The sequence below is a fragment of the Lepus europaeus genome, chromosome 8, assembly GCF_033115175.1.
Source record: "Lepus europaeus isolate LE1 chromosome 8, mLepTim1.pri, whole genome shotgun sequence".
Lineage (NCBI taxonomy): Eukaryota > Metazoa > Chordata > Mammalia > Lagomorpha > Leporidae > Lepus > Lepus europaeus.
The window spans coordinates 120,632,365-120,651,285 of record NC_084834.1 but is presented as its reverse complement, the minus strand read 5'-3'; the positions used below and the strand labels follow the sequence as shown (position 1 = coordinate 120,651,285).

Here is an 18,921-nt window from a genome sequence, read left to right as displayed (position 1 = left end):
GAACCCGGTGTGCCGGCGCCGCAAGGCGGAGGATTAGCCTAGTGAGCCGCGGCGCCGGCTGTTACAGCTTTATTGAGATAATTTGCATATCATAAAATTCAGCCTTTTCAAATATATAATTCCATGGTTTTTAGTGTATTCACAAGATTGTACTCTTTGAACCACCACTACTGTCTAATAATTCAAGGACATCTTATCACCCGGAAAGCAATAGATACCCATTAACAGTCAGTCCTGCATTCTGCCTTCTCCTCTAGCCCCCACAGCCACTACTCTTGCTGTCAGCTTTCCTAGTCTGGACATTGCCTATGTTGGAGTCATGCATTATGTGGTCTTTTGTGTTTGGCTTCTTTCACTTACCATAATGTTTTCAAGATCCATGAGTGTCAGCATATATCAGCACTTCATTCCTTTTTACAGCCAAATCATCCATGGTATGAATACAACATATTTCACTCACCTGTTCATTGCCTGATGGACATTTGAGTTGTTTCCATGTGTGGATTATTGCAGATGCAGTTGGCTCTTGGAATCCATACGTTCAACATCTGCTGATCTAACCATCCACAGATTAAAAATATTTGGAAAAAAATAGCGCATCTGTACTGAAGGTTTACAGACTTTTTTTTTTTACATTATCCCCTGAACAACAGAGTATAACAGTGATTTACATAGCATTTACATTGTGTTGGGTATTATAAATAATCTTGTAGGGGCCAGTGTTGCAGCACAGAGGGTTTGGCCATCACTTGCCACAGTGGAATTCCATATTGGAGTGCTGATTCAAGTCCTGGCTGCTTCACTTCCAATCCAGCTTCTTGGTTACACACCTGGGAAGGCAGCCGTGCTTGGGCGTTACCACCCAGACAGGAATCCTGAGTTCCTCCTCCTGACTTCTGCCTGCCTGACCCAGACCTGGCTGTTGTGGCTGTTTGGGGAGTGAAACAGTAGATGGAAGAGCTCTCTCTCTGTTACTCTGCTTTTCAGATAAATAAATAAGTCTGTCTGTCTGTCTATCTATCTATCTATTTCCCTAGAGATGATTTAAAGTGTATAGATTATATTTAAATAAAGTCTGTGTCATTTTATTTAAGGGACTTGAGTATTGATCAATGTAGTTTCGTTTTTCCACATCTCCACCAACACTAGCTATTGTCTGTCCTTTTGATTGAGATCATCCTGCTAGGTGTGTAGTGGTAGGTAGGTAGGTGCTCTTTATTATTATTTTTTTCAAGATTTATTTATTTATTTGAAAGTCAGAGTTGCACAGAGAGAGAGAAGGAGAGGCAGAGAGAGAGAGGTCTTCCATCTGCTGGTTCATTCACCAATTGGCTGCAACGGCCGGAGCTGCGCCAATCCGAAGCCAGGAGCCAGGAGTTTCCTCTGGGTCTCCCACACGGGCACAGGGGCCCAAGGACTTGGGCCATCTCTACTGCTTTCCCAGGCCATAGCAGAGAGCTGGATCAGAAGTGGAGCAGCCGGGACTCGAACTGACGCCCACGTGGGATGTCGGCACTACAGGCGGTGGCTTTACCCACTTTTACGCCACAGCGCCGGCCCCTAGGTGCTCTTTCTTTCTTTATTTTGAGAGACAGGCAGAGAGGATACACCCTCTGGTTTACTCTCCAAATCCCTGCAATGCCTTGGGGTGGGAGGATGCAGGGGGGCGAAGCCAGGAGCACCATCCAGGCTTCCCAGGTGTATGGCAGGAACCCAATTCCTTGAGCCATCACCACTGCCTCACAAGGTCTGCATAGGCAGGAAGCCAGAGTCAAAGTCAGAGCCAGGCCTTAAACCCAGGTACTCCAGCGTCAGGCACACGCATCCTGACCAGTGGTTTAAACACTAGTCCAAACACCTGCCCTGTAGGTATTTTTGACTCACATTTCCCTAGTGTCTGATGATCTTGAGCGTATTTTCATATGCTTACTGCCATTTGTATGTCTGCTTTGGAGGAATGTCTATTTGATTCAGTTTTTAATTGGGTTGTCTTTTTATTGCTGAGTTGTAAGAGTTCTTTACATAGCAAACTATAGTTAAAGATTGAGCATGGGTTGTTTTCTTTAAATCTGTGTGTATGAGAGAGATGGAGAGAAAATATTTGTTGATTACTTCTGAGAGAAGATACTTGGTGATCAAAGATTTTAGAGTTTTATAACACTAGTTGTCAAATTTCCTTTTTAAACTTATGGCTTTATATTGTTATCATGAAGGTATATTGATGTGTTAAGTAATTTTTTCTAGGCTTATGAACCAAAACATAAGATCATTTTTAATCATAAATGATACAGTATAAGAAGGGCTGATTTTTTAGAATAGGCTAAATATACTCTGAATTTTTTCAGCTAAGAGAAAATGACAGCCATCAAGCATGCATTACAAAGAGACATTTTTACACCAAATGATGAACGTCTGCTGAGCATTGTGAATGTCTGCAAAGCAGGGAAAAAGAAAAAGAACTGCTTTTTGTGTGCTACAGGTGGGTATTTAGTAAGAAAGATACTTGTCTGTCATTCTTTTATTCCTCAGGGACATTTCTTCCTGTATGAAATACTCTCCTTGTCTCTATAATTGGAACGATTGTTGAGCTGATGAATTAATTTTTAATTGTCTTGTTAAATATTGAGCAGCCGTAGAAGAATTTCTGTAAGATACACGTAAGGTGTAAAGACTCACTGTAGAGTGAACACTGTGTACTCAGCCCTCAGCGTAAGAAGGCTGTGCCTGTACCTGTGAAGTCTCCTTTGTGCCCTTCCTGGGTCCAGTTCCCTTCCCTCCCCCGCTAGGAAATAACTGGCATCTGAATTTTGATTTACCATTTCTTTGTCATGTTACCATGTATATTTGTGGTTTAAAACAATATAGTTAGTTTTTGCATGTCTTTGTGGGAAGATTTTGATTGGAATTGTTTTAAACCTATAAGTTGAATCATAGGACATGTATTTGTGACTTTTCCCACTTAACATTTTGACATTCTGTTGATGGTCTTTTATTTTTTTAAGATTTATTTTATTTTATTTGAAAAGTAGACTTGCAGAGAAAGGGAGGGAGAGATAGATCATCCATTCATTGGTTCACTTCCCATATGGCCGCAACAGTCAAGCCCTGGGCCAAGCTGAAGCCAGGAGCTTCATCCAGTCTCCCATGTGGGTGCAGGTGCTCAAGGACTTGGGCCATCTTCTGCTTTCCCAGGCATATTAGAAGGGAACTGGATTGGAAGTGAAGCAGCTGGGGCTTGAACCGGCACCCATATGGGATGCCAGCATCATCACAGGCGGAGGCTTAACCTATTACACCACAGTGCTGCCCTCCTCCTCCCTTTTTTAAAATTTATTTGAAAAGCAGAGTTACAGAGAAAAAGGGAGAGATGGAGAGAGAGAGAGAGATCATTCATCTGCTGGTTCACTCCATAAATGGCCACAACAGCTGAGCCTGAAACTCCATCCTGGTCTCCCATGGGGGTGGCAGGGGCCCAAGGACTTGGACCGTCTTCCACTGCTTTCCCAGGGACATTAGCAGGGAGCTGGGATCGGGAGTGGAGCAGCTGGGACACTACTCGGTGCTCATATGGGATGCTGGTGTCACAGGTGGGAGCTTATTCCACATGCCACAATGCCGGCCCCATAGGGTCAGGTATTTAAGTGTTATTTTTCTTCTTTCACTCAGCCAGAATTCTTTCCTAGTCACTGCCATGTAGGAGTCTACTGTCCGAGTGGACCACAGTGCAGCCACCCAGGTCACTGGTGGTAGAGATTTGTTCCCAGGTTTTGCTGTTCAGGCAGAACTTCTGTGAACATGTTTGTTTTCATCTTTCAGTAGCTATAGGCAAGAATTTTCTAGTGTAGATCCTTCGCTGTGGAATTTTCCATGTCGCAGATATGTGAATGATCAGTTCTGCTCTAAGCCAAATTCTTTTCTAGTTTTCACTCCCACAAACTGTGTATGTTTTTGGTTCTCTACACCCCAGCCAATACTTGGTTTTAATAGATAAATACTTAATTATTGCCCCTTTGAAAAGGGTGAAATAGTATCTCATTGTAATTTAAAATTGTAGGGGCCGGTGCTGTGGTGTAGTGGGTAAAGCCGCCACCTGTAGTGCCTGCATCCCATATGGGCACTGGTTCGACTCTTGGCTGCTCCACTTCTGATCCAGCTCTCTGCTATGGCCTGGGAAAGCAGTGGAGGATGGCCCAAAGTCCTTGGGCCCCTGCACTGGTGTGGGAGACCCAGAAGAAGCTCCTGGCTTTGGATCAGCATTGCTCTGGCCGTTACAGCCAATTGGGGAGTGAACCAGTGGATTGAAGACCTCTCTCTCTCTGCCTCTGCCTCTCCTTCTCTCTCTGTGTAACTCTGACTTTCAAATATATAAATAAATCTTTAAAAAATAAAATAAAATGTATTTTTAATAATGAGATTGGATGTCTTTTCATTAATTTATTAGGCATTTAGTTTTCTTGTCTGAAATTTACCTTTTGCTCATTTTTCTGTCAAGTTTTCTGCGTTTTTACTGAGCTGTACAAATTCTTTATATCATGTTGGTAATCATCTTTTATTGGTTTATGTGCACTGCAGTTTTTCCTGATCTTTTCATTTTGTATATGATGCCTTTTAGTGAAACATGTAATTTTAATAAATAAAGATAATAGTTTATAGTTTTCTCTTCTTGTCTTTTACTTAAGTAATCCTTTCCAGATATCTTTTAAGTAGTCAAAAATATTCTCCTATGTTCTAAAAATTTTATAATTTTGCCTTTCACATTTTTAAATCTTTAATTTCTCTGTGTGTGTTTGTACTGATGTGTGTGGGTATTGTCTGTCTCAGTTCTCTCTTGTATTGTTTTATTTTTATTCTTTACACTTTTTTTTTTGACAGGCAGAGTTAGTGAGAGAGAGAGAGACAGAGACAGAGAGAAAGGTCTTCCTTCTGTTGGTTCGTCCCCCAAATGGCCGCTATGGCCAGTGTGCTGCGCTGATCTGAAGCCAGAGGCCAGGTGCTTCTTCCTGGTCTCCCATGCAAGTGCAGGGCCCAAGCTCTTGGGCCATCCTCCACTGCCTTCCTGGGCCACAGCAGAGAGCTGGACTGGAAGAGGAGCAACCAGGACTAGTACCGGCGCCCCAACTGGGACTAGAACCGGGAGTGCCGGCGCGCAGGCAGAGGATTAGCCTAGTGAGCCACGGTGCCGGCCATATTCTTTACACTTTCACCACATTTTAGAATCAACTTGTCAGTTTCCAGATTTGGTGGTGGTAGTAGGGGACAGATTTTGATTGAAAGCCTGTTGTCTGATTTGGAGGGAACTTGCATTTTTGTGATACTGATTCTTCATGTCCACATATATGGTGCAGTTTTCCATTTATCTAGGTCTTTATAGTGTCTTTCTGTAAGTTTCATGGTTTCTCTAAAGGCATGCATATTGTTGGATTTATTCCTAGGTATTTCTTTATCCTTAAATTTTTTGATGCTATTATATATAATAGCTCCTAGCATTGATACATTTTTTGAATTATTTATTGTCTAAGTTCTGAAATGCAGTTGACTTTTTTTTTTTCCAAAGATTTTATTTATTTGAGAGGCAGAGTTACAGATAGAAAGAGGGAGAGACAGAGAAAAAGATCTTCCATCCATTGGTTCACTCCCCAAATGGCTGCAACAGTTGGAGCTGAGCTGATCTGAAGCCAGGAGCCAAGGGCTTCTTCTGGTCTTCCATGTGGGTTCTAGGTCCCAAGCACTTGGGCCATCTTCCATTACTTTTCCAGGCCATAAGCAGAGAGCTGGATCAGAAGAGGAGCAGCTGGGACTCGAACCAGTGCCTATATGAGATGCTGGTACTGCAGGCAGAGGCTTAGCCTACTGAACCACAGTGCCAGCCCCAGCAGTTGACTTTTTAGTATTTTTTATTTGAATTCCTATCAGTCTTGCTGAATGTTTTAAAAATTCTGATTCTTTATAGACTCTTTGAAAGTAATATTTTTCTTCCTTCCTTTATAGTTTTTATATCTTTTGTGTATTTTTGTTGCTGTAGTCTGCTAGTTAGGACAGTTGATATAGTCTTGATCTCAAAGGGGATGTCTTCACCTTGCAGTATGATGTTTGTTGTAGGTTTTCTATAGCTATCCTTTATAATACTAAGGCAATTTTCTTCTGTTCCTGGCTTCTTACACATATTCTTCTTTTTCATCCTGGATAGATATTGAATTTTATCTACTACTTTTTTTTTTTTTTTTTGACAGGCAGAGTGGACAGTGAGAGAGAGAGACAGAGAGAAAGGTCTTCCTTTTTGCCGTTAGTTCACCCTCCAATGGCCGCCGCGGAAGCGCACTGCGGCCGGCGCACCGCGCTGATCCGATGGCAGGAGCCAGGTGCTTCTCCTGGTCTCCCATGGGGTGCAGGACCCAAGCACTTGGGCCATCCTCCACTGCACTCCCTAGCCACAGCAGAGAGCTGGCCTGGAAGAGGGGCAACCGGGACAGGATCGGTGCCCCGACCGGGACTAGAACCCGTTGTGCCGGTGCCGCAAGGCGGAGGATTAGCCTGTTGAGCCACGGCGCCGGCCTTTATCTACTACTTTTTCAGGCTATTGAGATTATTGTATAATTTTCTCCCTTCATTTGCTTATGTGGTGAATAATTGTGCTTGAGTTTTCAAATGCTAGTGAAATCGCCTAACTCAATCATCAGTTACAGCACATATTACTTCATGAAGTACTGAAAGTGTGGCATTGCACTGACTGTTAATGCAAACCTGATTTCAGAGAAAGGACATCGTAGAGGAAATGAAGTATTGCCTTTTGTGTGTACCTTTGGCTTGCCAAAACAGTATTTGTTTTATAATTTTGCATCCATATTTACTAGCTTTATGGTCCTTTAATTTTCTTTATCACATTACCTTTTTTAGCTTTATAACCAGTTATAAAATGAATCAAAGAACATTCTGTCATTCTCTGTACCCTGGAATAATTGTGTGTTTGGAATTATTCATTTCTTGAAAGTATGGAAAAAGATACCTGTGGAGCTGGGTTGGACTAGTTTTTCTGGTGAGAGAGGGAAGATTTTTACTTACCAGTGCAATGTCTTTAATAGTTATAGAACTGTCCATTTTTTCTACTCGAGTCAGTTTTGGTAAGTCACATTTTTTAATGGAATTTTTTGGATTTTTTTTTTTAAGGGAAAATGACAGTTTTGAAATGTGTTGGCATTATTCCAATCCACTTTCCATTCAACTGCTAGAGAAATTTTGAAATTTTTTCTTTATTTGACAGACAGAGACAATCTCTTGTCTACTGCTTCATTCCCCAAATCAGGCAATAGCTGGAGCTGAGCTGGCAGCTGGGAACTCAATCCAGGTCCCCCTCACAGGTGGCAGGGACCCAACTGCTTGAGCCATCACTGCTGCCTCCCAGGGTGTCTGTTAGCAGGAAGCTGGAACTGGAAGCAGAGCCAGGACTTGAGAACCCAGGCGTCTGATAGGAGACGTGGGCACCCTGAGGGGTGTCTTAACTGCTGCTCCAAATGCCTGCCCTTAGGACAGTTGTTTTAAGACTGGAAATTAGAGCGTGCCACCTCCTGTTGTGATCTGAACCCTTCTGAGCGTCATTTCTGTCCACCTTATTATTTGAAGTATCTATATGGAACTACTTACTATGATTGAAATCGTAGGCTTTTTCAGGGCTCCCTAGCTTTACATGTGCCAGTCGTTCTTCAGATTTCACCACATGCTCTTCCCTTTAAAACCAGTCTGGAGCCTTGCTTCCCAAGGACTCTGTCTCTGATCGTATAGATGCTTCCATGAGGAGTCTGTGTATTCCTAGTTAATAGCCCTTGTTAGAAAACACCTCTGTAGGCCGGCGCCTCAGCTCACTAGGCTAATCCTCCGCCTGCGGCGCCGGCACCCCAGGTTCTAATCCCGGTTGGGGCTCCGGATTCTGTCCCAGTTGTTCCTCTTCCAGTCCAGCTCTCTGCTGTGGCCTGGGAAGGCAGTGGAGGATGGTCCAGGTGCTTGGCCCCTGCACCCACATGGGGGACCAGGAGGAAGCACCTGGCTCCTAGCTTTGGATCAGCGCAGCGTGCTGGCCATAGCGGCCATTTGGGGGATGAACCAACAGTAAAGGAAGACCTTTCTCTCTGTCTCTCTCACTAACTTTGCCTGTCAAAAAAAATAAATAAATAAAACACCTGTGTTCGTAGCACATATCGGACTGACGAGTGCGTGAACAGTATTTCTGATGAAGGTGTGTGTTTTCCTCACCAGTGACAACAGAGCGCCCTGTGCAGGTGAAGGTGGTCAAAGTGAAGAAATCAGATAAGGGAGATTTCTACAAAAGGCAGATTGCCTGGGCCCTTCGAGACCTTGCTGTGGTGGATGCCAAAGATGCTATCAAAGTATGTTTTTCTTAGTTGTTTGTCCTGTGTTCAAAAAATATACTTCATTTTATAATATAGTATCGCCTGTTCTAGGATGATCTAAATTTGCTTTGTGACTGTTAACCAAGAATTAGTCTAAAACATACTATTCAACCTCCCACACCCCTCACCCTCCAATTGTTGGCCACTAAAAATAAGTACACATGTATGCTTCATTGTTTTTTCTTGTTTTAAGTTCTAATTACGTTTGTAGGAAAGCTCCATAAACTAAAGCAAAATGAACTTGACTCTATGCCTATCTGTGTTTAAGTATCCTCAGTATAAAATCCATACATTTCTATGGATTTTAATGTAGTACCTCAGGCGAGTTGATTTTTTTTTAATTAATTATTTATTTGAAAGTCAGAGTTACACAGAGAGAGAAGGCCAGTTAGAGAAAGAGAGAGAGAGAGAGAGAGGTCTTCCATCCGCTGGTTCACTTCCCAGTTGGCTGCAATGGCAGGAGCTGTGCCAATCCAAAGCCAGGAGCCAGGAGCTTCTTCCAGGTCTCCCATGCAGGTGCAGGGGCCCAAGGACTTGGGCCATCTTCTGCTTTCCCAGGCCATAGCAGAGAGCTGGAATAGAAGTGGAGCAGCCAGGTCTCAAACCAGCGCCCATATGGGATGCCAGCACTGCAGGTGGCAGCTTTACTTGCTACGCCGCAACACCAGCCCCTGTGATTAATTTTTTAAAATTTTTTTGTGTTTTGGTAAAACCTGGTTCAAAATTATTTATGAGTATGATGTAACTGAAGTGAATCTTCTGTTAGTCCTCATGAGTTACATAGGATCACCTGTTGAGGCAGCCACGCTTGGCCTTTTGAGGCCCAGCTTTGATGTTTGTGGCTCAGTAATGGAAGTAACATGGCTTCTTTTAAGGAATTTAAAGGTAAGATTTATAAGAATATACATCTTCCACCTAATACTTAAACCCTTCTGAAACTCCAAGACAGCTGAATAGTATGATAATCACATTGAAGGACCACATGTATTCCTGGTAGTTCAGCATTTTTCATAGTGAGACCCTTTTTCCAAGAAATAAGGTAGAGCCCCTCTGCTTCCTCTTCATCCTCTCTGAGCCCGCCCTCATCTTCCTCTGCAGCCCAAAGGCACCTCCAGAGCACTGGGAGATACTTTGTACCACATCCACTCACACTGTTGATGGAACTGGTGGGAAGACTTACACTAATGTTTCTGTGGGTCCACTTTGACCATCTCTGCCAGTCTCCCACATTTACTAAAGGCTCACAGAAGTAAACAACAACACAAAAACTAGCATTGTTAAGCAATCGGATAAAGTCAGATTCTGGTTTTATCTATTCCTTGGTACCAACCTCTGAGCCACAGGCTGGGCAAAATGACAGGTTGTCTTGTCAGGCCTGAAAAAAAAAAGTAGCAGCAGGACAATTTCAGGAGAATCCTGCACATCTGGACGCCTCCAATCTCTGCCAAATGTTGATAATATCTTTTCTTCAAGTCCTTCATGCAGACTGAGCCTTTGCTTCCTCCCTACGAAGCACTCAAATTTTAGAAAAATGTGGAATGTGGAAATAGGTTTCCAAAGATGCTTTGAGCGAGAGTGTGTATTTGGAAAAAAAAATTAGAATGAGAGTTTTAAAAAGCACTTCCATAAATGATTTCTGTTACCATGCAAAGGAATCAAGAGTAGAGAGGTTTGTGTTTAAGAGAAAATACTTCAAGGGCTTTTTAGAAATATACCTTTATTAAAAAAGCCTTTTCCCTCCAGTGCTTCTGCACTTGCTAACTCTGTTGGCTTGCATAATTCACTAACATTGCTGACTGCTTATTTGAATGCTTTCTCACAGTTGATGCCATACTGCTGCCTTGCTTAATGGATTTTTTCATTTTATGTAGGCACCTTGATGTGTGTTCACTATATATGGATATAAAACATAAAATTTTTATACATAGCCTGGCATTAGCCATTTAGCATCACACATTGATTTGTGTGAGTGTTGCCACTGGAGCACTCAGTCTTTTATGGTGTTTTGGGAACTATTCCCAGGGAAGAGATTGGTTCCCATCAGATTTCATATTAGTTGCCAATAGTCTTAGGTTTTCTTTTTTAATAAGTGATAATGCAATTACTTTTTCATTGTAAATGCCACTTTTGTGTGTTTTTTAAAACTTTTTAACACTTTCTGTTTATTGAACAGTAAATTGAATTAATTAGTCATTCCATGCTACTGTGAGTATACTTGTTGTCCCAAAGGTCAAGTTCTGATCCCTAAAATGTCCCAAGTCTTCACAGTAAAAGTCTGCTTTAACTTCCCTTGAGGGGAGGTTCCTTCCCTTGATGTTAAAGTCTGTGTTTGCTTTGTTGCTCCTAAATGATGCTTTCTTTACATGAATGAAATGTATTATTATCCTTCTGCTCCATAGAGCATTAAGAACATTGGAACCTATTTTCTCATTCCTTGGGTGTGAAGAAACTATATTTCCACGTGTTTTTGTTTTTATAGTCAAGGCATTTTACACTCAAGAAAGAGATACAGTAGTAGGTTAGTGTGGAATTACTGCTGTAACAGGAGACAGTCAGCAAGCATAGTGTCATTCTCTCAGAAGGGTTGAGCTTCTTCGTCACTTGAAAGAACTTCAAGGCCCATCTACGCTTTTGGCTTTTAAGACACCTGTAATCACCCTCTTATTAATTTAGTTTTTTAGATTTTTTTTTTTGAAAGAGTTGCAGAGAGAGGGAGAGATCTTCCATCTGCTGGTTCACTCTCTAAGTGGCCGCAGCAGCCAGGACTGGGCCAGGCTGAAGCCAGAAACCATGCGCTTCCTCCAAGTTTCCCAAGTGGGCAGCACGTGCTGAAGCAGTTGGGCCGTCTTCCACTGCTTTCCCAGGCCATTAACAGGGAGCTGGATCAGAAGTGGTACAGCTGGGAAGTGAACCAGAGCCCATAGGGGATGCTGGTATCACAGGCTGCAGCTTTACCCGCTGTGCCACAACACCAGCTCTTAAGGTACACTTTTTATCAAAGAGTTAATGTCAAATCACAGTTATAAATAATAATAGTGCATTATCAAAGAAAAATATTACTCAAAACTCTATAGGCATTTTCAAAAGAAAAATGAGGTCCATGTCAAAACTAGATGCTGTTGTCATCTGACAAGTGAGGGCATGGAACCACCACGCCATTCCCTGGACCTCCTCATGGACGAAGAGAGTGTAGAAAGAGAAAGACCCCTGTGAAGCACAAGCTTTCGCTATAAATTGAATTCTCTGAACCTTTCCTTCTCCTCAAGTCACTAAGCTGGTTTTTAATGTTATTTTTGTCTTTCAAGAACAACTTCAATGCACTTTTTAAAATAATGATTTTATATTTGTCATTCAAAAGGATATGATCAAACATAATATCTTGTGTATATTTTTATCTCAGGAGAATCCTGAATTTGATTTACATTTTGAAAAAATATACAAATGGGTTGCCAGCAGCACTGCTGAAAAGAACGCATTTATTTCATGCATTTGGAAGTTGAATCAGCGATATCTCCGGAAGAAAATTGATTTTGTCAATGTTAGTTCACAGCTTTTGGAAGGTAAAGTTAAATAAATGTACATGTAAAATGACTATATATTTAAGTGAATATGTAATTTGACCTTATTCAAAGTAGAATACTAAATTACATTGTATTGCAAAAGAATTTTAAAATAATTTTTCTTCTTGCAAAATGCTTGTTTATTGCAGAATATTGATACATTAAATTATTTATAAGATTATTCCTCAGAGATAATTGCTGTTAACATTTTGTTAACTATTCTTCCAGTCTGTTTATGATACATATTCAACTTTTTTTAAATGAAGACATCTACATTCTGTCTCCTAACATAGTTTTTCAAATAATATATCATGAACATTTTTTGTGTTATTAAATACTTACTCCAACATTGTTTTTAATAGCACCATAGTATTCTGTCATATGGAGAGACCATAGTTTATTTAATCATTTATTTTTAGTTTTCCAATCTTATTTTAAACAGCTCTGTAATGACCCTCCTTATAGCAGTATTTTTGTGCAGAGTGTGGCAATGGTGGTTAAGACCAAGATTCAGGAGGCAGGGGTCACTGTGTGACCCTGGTAGTTACTTAATTTCTATGTTTCAGTTTCCCTTCAGAGATAGAGAGAAAAGTATCTACTTCATAGGTTGTGTGAGGATTAAATTACTTGTTACATGAATGAGATGAGGGCAGTGCTGGGTACAGTCAATGCTCCCGAAATACTAGCTCTTCCCAATCTGTAATCAAGATGAAACCCTCAGGCATGAGATGATGTTACTATGGATTATTTTGTGTTGTAAGACAAAAATCGTTAATTATTGAAAATATACAGTGAGATTTTATATTCTTAAATTTTCTTTCATTTTATCCTTTAATTACTTTTAAAATTCTTTCCCATTGCAAGGAAATGGTTCTCTATTGCCTTGTGGAGGCAATGTATATGGTTTTCTTTATCTCAAAGAAAGCAGTTGAACTAATACTAGTATGCAATTGAACAAAACTGTTACTCCTCTTTGTTGAGAAAAGAACTTACGTTTGCTCTGGATCTTTCCTAAGTTGTATGTTGGCATTTAACAGTAGAAGCTTCTATTCTTTCAGGTTGAAACATCTGAAATTGCCAAAATTCAACCATTTTAGACATAAAAAATGGTAGTTTCAAACGCTCCAAGCTGTTTATTTAGTCACTGGCCCCTGTCTCTTCCCTAGTTTGTTTTACTCATTCCCTTTTCCTGTTTGGCTATGGACCTTTCTCTCCTTGAATGCAGTATTTTTCCCCAGCACCTGTTACTTAGCGAGTGTGCCGCTGGTTTTAGGCTGGATGCTAGGGACAGGCAGGGACAAGACACATCTGTCAGACCCGGGGCTGCCCCTCCTGGGGAGAGCACTGCTGGGCTTACGTCACCTTTAGTCTCCAGTGTCTTGGCAATGCAGTTTGTTGAAGAAGGACCTTCAAGAAATATATGGTAATTTTTCATGCTTCAATTTGTGGCTTACTTTATTTTGGATGGTTTGTATTTTTTTACCATTTCAGGGTTGAACATTTTGATGAGTCAATGATTCATAAGCTTGCTGCTTCTTTTTCCAATGTTATAGATTTCCAGTTGTTATTTATTTCCTAAGATGTTTATTTGACCAGCATATATCTTTAGGACAACCACATAGGAATCTACTTCATTAAGAAATATTATCAAAATTAGCAATAACAAATGTATTGCTATTCTTAAGAATGCAGTCTGTAACTTTTTAAAAAGGTATTTAATTTTTTAACACTTAGAATAAAAATGTAGACATTTCATATTTACAAACATTAACCCTGAGACCAGTTTTAAGAATACTGAGAAGATCCTTAAGAATGTCAATTTGAAAATCACTTTCCATAATAGACCAGTACTCTTGCTTTGATTAGTGGAATTCAGGGAATAGATTTTTAATGTCTACAAACTTGTTTTAATGGGACTAGAAGCCCCAGGCATACATTTCATTTTTTAAATAAAAGCCTCTAAGCTTTGGGTAATATTAGAAAACAAATTTTAAAATTATTGCTACCTTCTTTACGAGCTAAATAATCATTCAATGAGGAGAGACTATTCTAGCCACCGTGGTAACTGTGGTAGTTTTTGTTGATGACAGTTGAGTGTCTGCATTAAAATAATTGGAACTTTTCAGCAGAATATGATTTTTAAAAGAGGACTTTGTTAGTAGTTGAAGTAGAGGGAAGTTTCGGTTTGGCTTTTTCCTTTTTATTCCTTTGTTTGCAACCAGGTTCTGAAAAAATCTTGGACTTGAATCCTTAAATGACAGCTTAAACTGATACGCATTTTTTCGCTTGTATCAATCTTGTCTTTTCTAACAGTGTTTTGTGACTAATCCTTTGTGAGGGAGTGTCTGGGTCAAATGTTGGGGCCTTGAATGAAAATAACTGCACTAAACGCATGAGTCACAACTCACCTAAAAGTAATCCCCAGGAAATGAACTGTTTCCCAGTTTTCTCCTCCAAGGACTATTTCTTAAACAAACTGAGAGAAATACAGAAATATATTTTTAGTTACTACCACAAAATGAGTAAGAAAGATAGGCTCTGGAACTTTAGCTTCTTATGGATCTTTCCACTTAGTAGTTGATTTTGATGTTGCCTTTGAACCGTAATTTAGCATAAAACTCAGATGAGATATGGGTAGTATTTAAAAATTTAAGCCTGTGTACTTTCCTACCCAGCTAATATTCTTTGCTTACTTTCCTCTGCTTTTTTCATACCTTTTTACTCTCCAGAACTGCCTAAAGTTACAGAAGGTGCGTAACACCTTTTCTTCTTATTCTATTCCAAATGTTTTTATTACTTACTGTTGTTATGTACTGTTGGTGATGACATGTTTTATGGAATTGTGTACAGGGTCACATTTATAATTAGAAAGTATATATAGTAATAACATTAATGATGATGTTTGCTCTTGGCTTCCAACGAACTGTTTCATGGGAGATAAAATATTTTTGAAGCAGTTATTATGATCATTTAAAAGATTTATTAATTTAGTGCCTGGTTGTATAAGGAACAGCAACAGTGGTTTGTAAAGTCCCTGCCCGTTGGTGGCTAATGAACGGCCACACATGACAGTGAGGTTTGGCAAAGTCTCTCTGAGGCACTTGCTTTTACATACTGTAATTTGTAATGGCCTGTACCAAAAGTTTTAGTCCTCTCCTTTTTTTTTTTTTCCTGAGGTGTTATGTAAACAATCCTCATTTGTCAGTATTCTTTAAAGTAAATCCTTTGTTACTTCTAGTTAGTTGTTTTTGTTGTGGGACAGATGAACATAGTCATGCAGAATGTATGTATTCATTGTCACACAGCATAATGAATACTGAGAGCATTCAGAGTGTATGATTTAAGTCATGTCCCATTAAGTCTATGAAAATCAGTGACTTTAGAGGGGTAAAATAACCTCTCAGGGATTAAAAGTGATTTCTTTCATTGTACCTCCCCTAATCTCCGGCTTTGTGCAGAATGCCCAAATGCTAAGTTTGTTCTCTCAAAAAAATGAACTGAAACATTTTAACTAGAAAACACTTTGAATTTAACTTCCTGGTCTTTTGTTAAATTTTTGTAATTTCAAACAGTCATGTTTTTGTTGCTCTTACATTAGAGTTATCGAGAGAGCAATAGCACATTTATAGAAATTTTGTCAGTGCATGTGAAATTTTTCAAGCAAAGAAATGGAAATACTTTCTTTATAGAAATTATTTTCTTTTTAGAAATACTTTCTTTTTAGAAATTGAGAATTTGAAAGAGAGAGAGAGAGCACTCCTGTGTGCTAGTTTATTCTTTTTTTTAAAAAAAGATTTATTTATTTATTTGAAAGTCAGAATTACACAGAGAGAGGAGAGGCAGAGAGAGAGAGGTCTTCCATCTGCTGGTTCACTCCCCAATTGGCTGCAGCAGCCGGAGCTGCGCCGATCTGAAGCCAGGAGCCAGGAGTTTCCTCTGGGTCTCCCACGCGGGTGCAGGGGCCCAAGGGCTTGGGCCATCCTCTACTGCTTTCCCAGGCCATAGCAGAGAGCTGGATTGGAAGTGGAGCAGCTAGGTCTTGAACTGGCGCCCAGATGGGATGCTGGTGCTTCAGGCCAGGACGTTAACCTGCTGCGCCGCTGCGCCACAGCGCCAGCCCCGCTAGTTTACTCTTTAAGTGCCTGCAGTAGATAGGGCTGGGGCAGGGCCAGAGCCAGAAACTGGGAATACCAGGTCTCCCATGTGGGTGGCAGGGACCCAGTTACTTGAGTCATCACCACTGCTTCCTAGTGTCTGCACTGGGCATTGGCAGGATGCTAAAGTCTGGAGCCAAAGCTGAGTGTCAAACCCAGGTACTCTGATGTGGGAAGCGGCTGTCTTACCCACTCAGCAAACCACCTGGTCCCCAGGTAATCAGTTTCCAGCGTCCAAAACTGTGGATTTTAGATGCACTTTTCATTTCAGTTAAAAAGTTGTTTGGAAAAATAAATGAAATAAACTAAAGACGAAAAGAGAAAAAACAAAAAAACAATGACATTACCTGAGGAAAAAAAAAGAAAGTGAATTATTTTGCTTTAATTGTTTTGTTAGACCAACAGTCACCTCAGGTAGGAGAAAAAGGTTAGGTTTGTTTCTGCATGTTTTTATGTTTTATTTTGTAATTTAGTTTATGTTTTGGGAACTTGTAATTAAAGCCTTTTTTAACACTTAGAAGTCAGTGAATTAGAATGCATGCTTTTTATTTGTTATTTTTAGTATTTTATTTTATTAACATATGCAACTCTTTGTAAACATAGGATCTGATTTTTTTTAATATATTTTGCATTACTTCTTCCTATTTTTCAGCCATTAAATGTGACCTGTGCTTATAACTGATCTTAACTAGGTACAAGTGCTATGTCATAATCTTTCCTCCTGTTTGACTATTTTATTTTGAATTTTTACCTTCTTTAAGAATCTGTTCCAAGTGGAGAAAATCAGAGCGTAACAGGAGGTGATGAAGAAGCAGTAGATGAATACCAAGAGTTGAATGCAAGAGAAGAGCAGGACATTGAGATAATGATGGAGGGCTGTGAATATGCAATCTCGAATGCCGAGGCCTTTGCCGAAAAGTTGTCCAGAGAGCTGCAGGTGCTAGATGGGGTAAGATGACAAGACGTTCTTGCCATGTGTGAATAAGTGGTGTGTGGTGGATTGAGAGCGCTGGTGACGTTTATATGTTACTGCCTTGACATCTAAGCCTGTGTAGTGTAATTATTGCTATCTTGGTACACACATTACTGGCAGCCATCAGTTTTTCACTGTTCTTTTTTCTTCTAAAATATTGTATATATTTTAATTAATGTAAAATAACTTGATTTTTAGGATAGAAAGTGATATTTCAATACATATATACAATGTGTAATAATCAAATCAGAGTAATTGGCATTTCCATCCTCTCAAACATCATTTCTTTGTGTTGAGAACTTTGAAATCCTTTCTACTATTTTTTTTTAATTTATTTGACAGGTAGGGTTATAGGCAGTGAGAGAGAGACAGAGAGAAAGATCTTCTTCCGTTGATTCACTCCCCAAATGGCTACTACGGCCGGCACTGCACTGATCGGAAGCCATGGTCTCCCATGTGGGTGCAGGGGCCCAAGCACTTGGGCCATCCTCCACTGCCTTCCCGGGCCACAGCAGAGAGCTGGACTGGAAGAGGAGCAACTGTGACTAGAACCCGGTGCCCATATGGGATGCTGGCGCTGCAGGCAGAGAATTAACCAAGTGAGCCACAGCGCCAGCCCCTGAAATCCTTTCTACTATTTTGAAAAACACAGTGGTCGTCAGCTATAGCTACCCTATGTGTTATAGAACATTAGGGGTTATTTCTCTTACCCAACTGCACCATTATCTCTGCATCCTGTTCCTCCCCCACCCCTTCCTAGCTTCTGATAACCGCTACTCTACTCTATTTCTGAGATCAACCTTTCTAGCTTCTACATACCAGTGGGAACATATGGTCTTTGCCTTTATTTGTCTCATTTCTTTCACTTAAAACATCCTGCAGTTCCATCCATGTTGCCACAAATGACAGGATTTCATTTTTTTTAACGCCTGTATAATACTGCATTCTGTATATGTACCTCATTTCATCTGTTCACCCATCAGTGGACCCCTAGGTTGATTGCGTATCTTGGCTTCTATGAATGGTGCTGCAGTATGAATATATGCTGACAGTGGGGTTCCTATCTAGTGATTTGAGGAACCCCCATACTGTTTTGCCTGGTGACTGTACTAGTTTATATTCCTACCGAAAGCGTAGGAGAGTTCACCTTGCTCCACTTCCTCACCAACACTTGTTTGTTTTGGTGTTGAGTTGTGTCTGTGCGTAAGTGCGTGTCTTTTTAATAACAGACATTCTAACTGAAGGGTAGATGATATCTCATTATAGTTTTCATTTCTGTTTCTTCAGCGAGGAATATTGTTGAGTGTTTTCTCATTTATTTGTTTGCCATTTATGTGTTTTCTTTGGAGAAACATGTTCAGATCATTTGCCCATTTTCCACCATTCTTGTTCAAAAGATGGAACCGTTTCTGTTTTGCCCATGAGGGCAGTTGGCTGGGGTTCTGGATTTGGGGAGGGGCTTGACAGGAAGTGATAAATGAAAAGCAAGCATTCTCAGTGTGGATACCCCAGTCTCTGAAACATCTCAGAATAGTTAGTGCCAAAGAAGAGCCCATTCCTGGTTTGAAAAAAATTAGGTTCAAGTTAGAAAGAGAAAAATGAGACTGACATAAGTCAATCTTTTACTGAAAGGAGGAGATTAAGTGGTGAAGACAGGAGATCCAGGGAGAAAAGATCTTTGGCTTCTCTGCTGTAGTGTTTCAGAACAGAACCTCGTCTTTGCATGCACAGTTTGTGAGTCTGTAATCCAAACACACAGCACCACTTATGTGAGAAAACTAAAAAAATCACCAGCGTTTGTTTTATTTTTAAAGAAAGTAAATACTTAAGAA

The 18,921-nt window shown here is 40.3% G+C and overlaps 1 protein-coding gene across 3 annotated transcripts in view; it reads left to right on the top strand.

Moving 5' to 3' along the window:
* EXOC1 (exocyst complex component 1) overlaps positions 1 to 18,921 on the top strand; it is a 67,345-nt gene that overhangs the window by 2,979 nt on the left and 45,445 nt on the right. For all 3 annotated transcript variants that reach the window (XM_062198809.1, XM_062198807.1, XM_062198808.1), the window contains exons 2-5: positions 2,346 to 2,479; positions 8,248 to 8,378; positions 11,803 to 11,962; positions 16,878 to 17,065. In XM_062198809.1, the coding sequence (XP_062054793.1) occupies positions 2,356 to 2,479; positions 8,248 to 8,378; positions 11,803 to 11,962; positions 16,878 to 17,065 (603 nt within the window). In that variant the 5' untranslated portion in view covers positions 2,346 to 2,355. The remainder of the gene's footprint in view (positions 1 to 2,345; positions 2,480 to 8,247; positions 8,379 to 11,802; positions 11,963 to 16,877; positions 17,066 to 18,921) is intronic.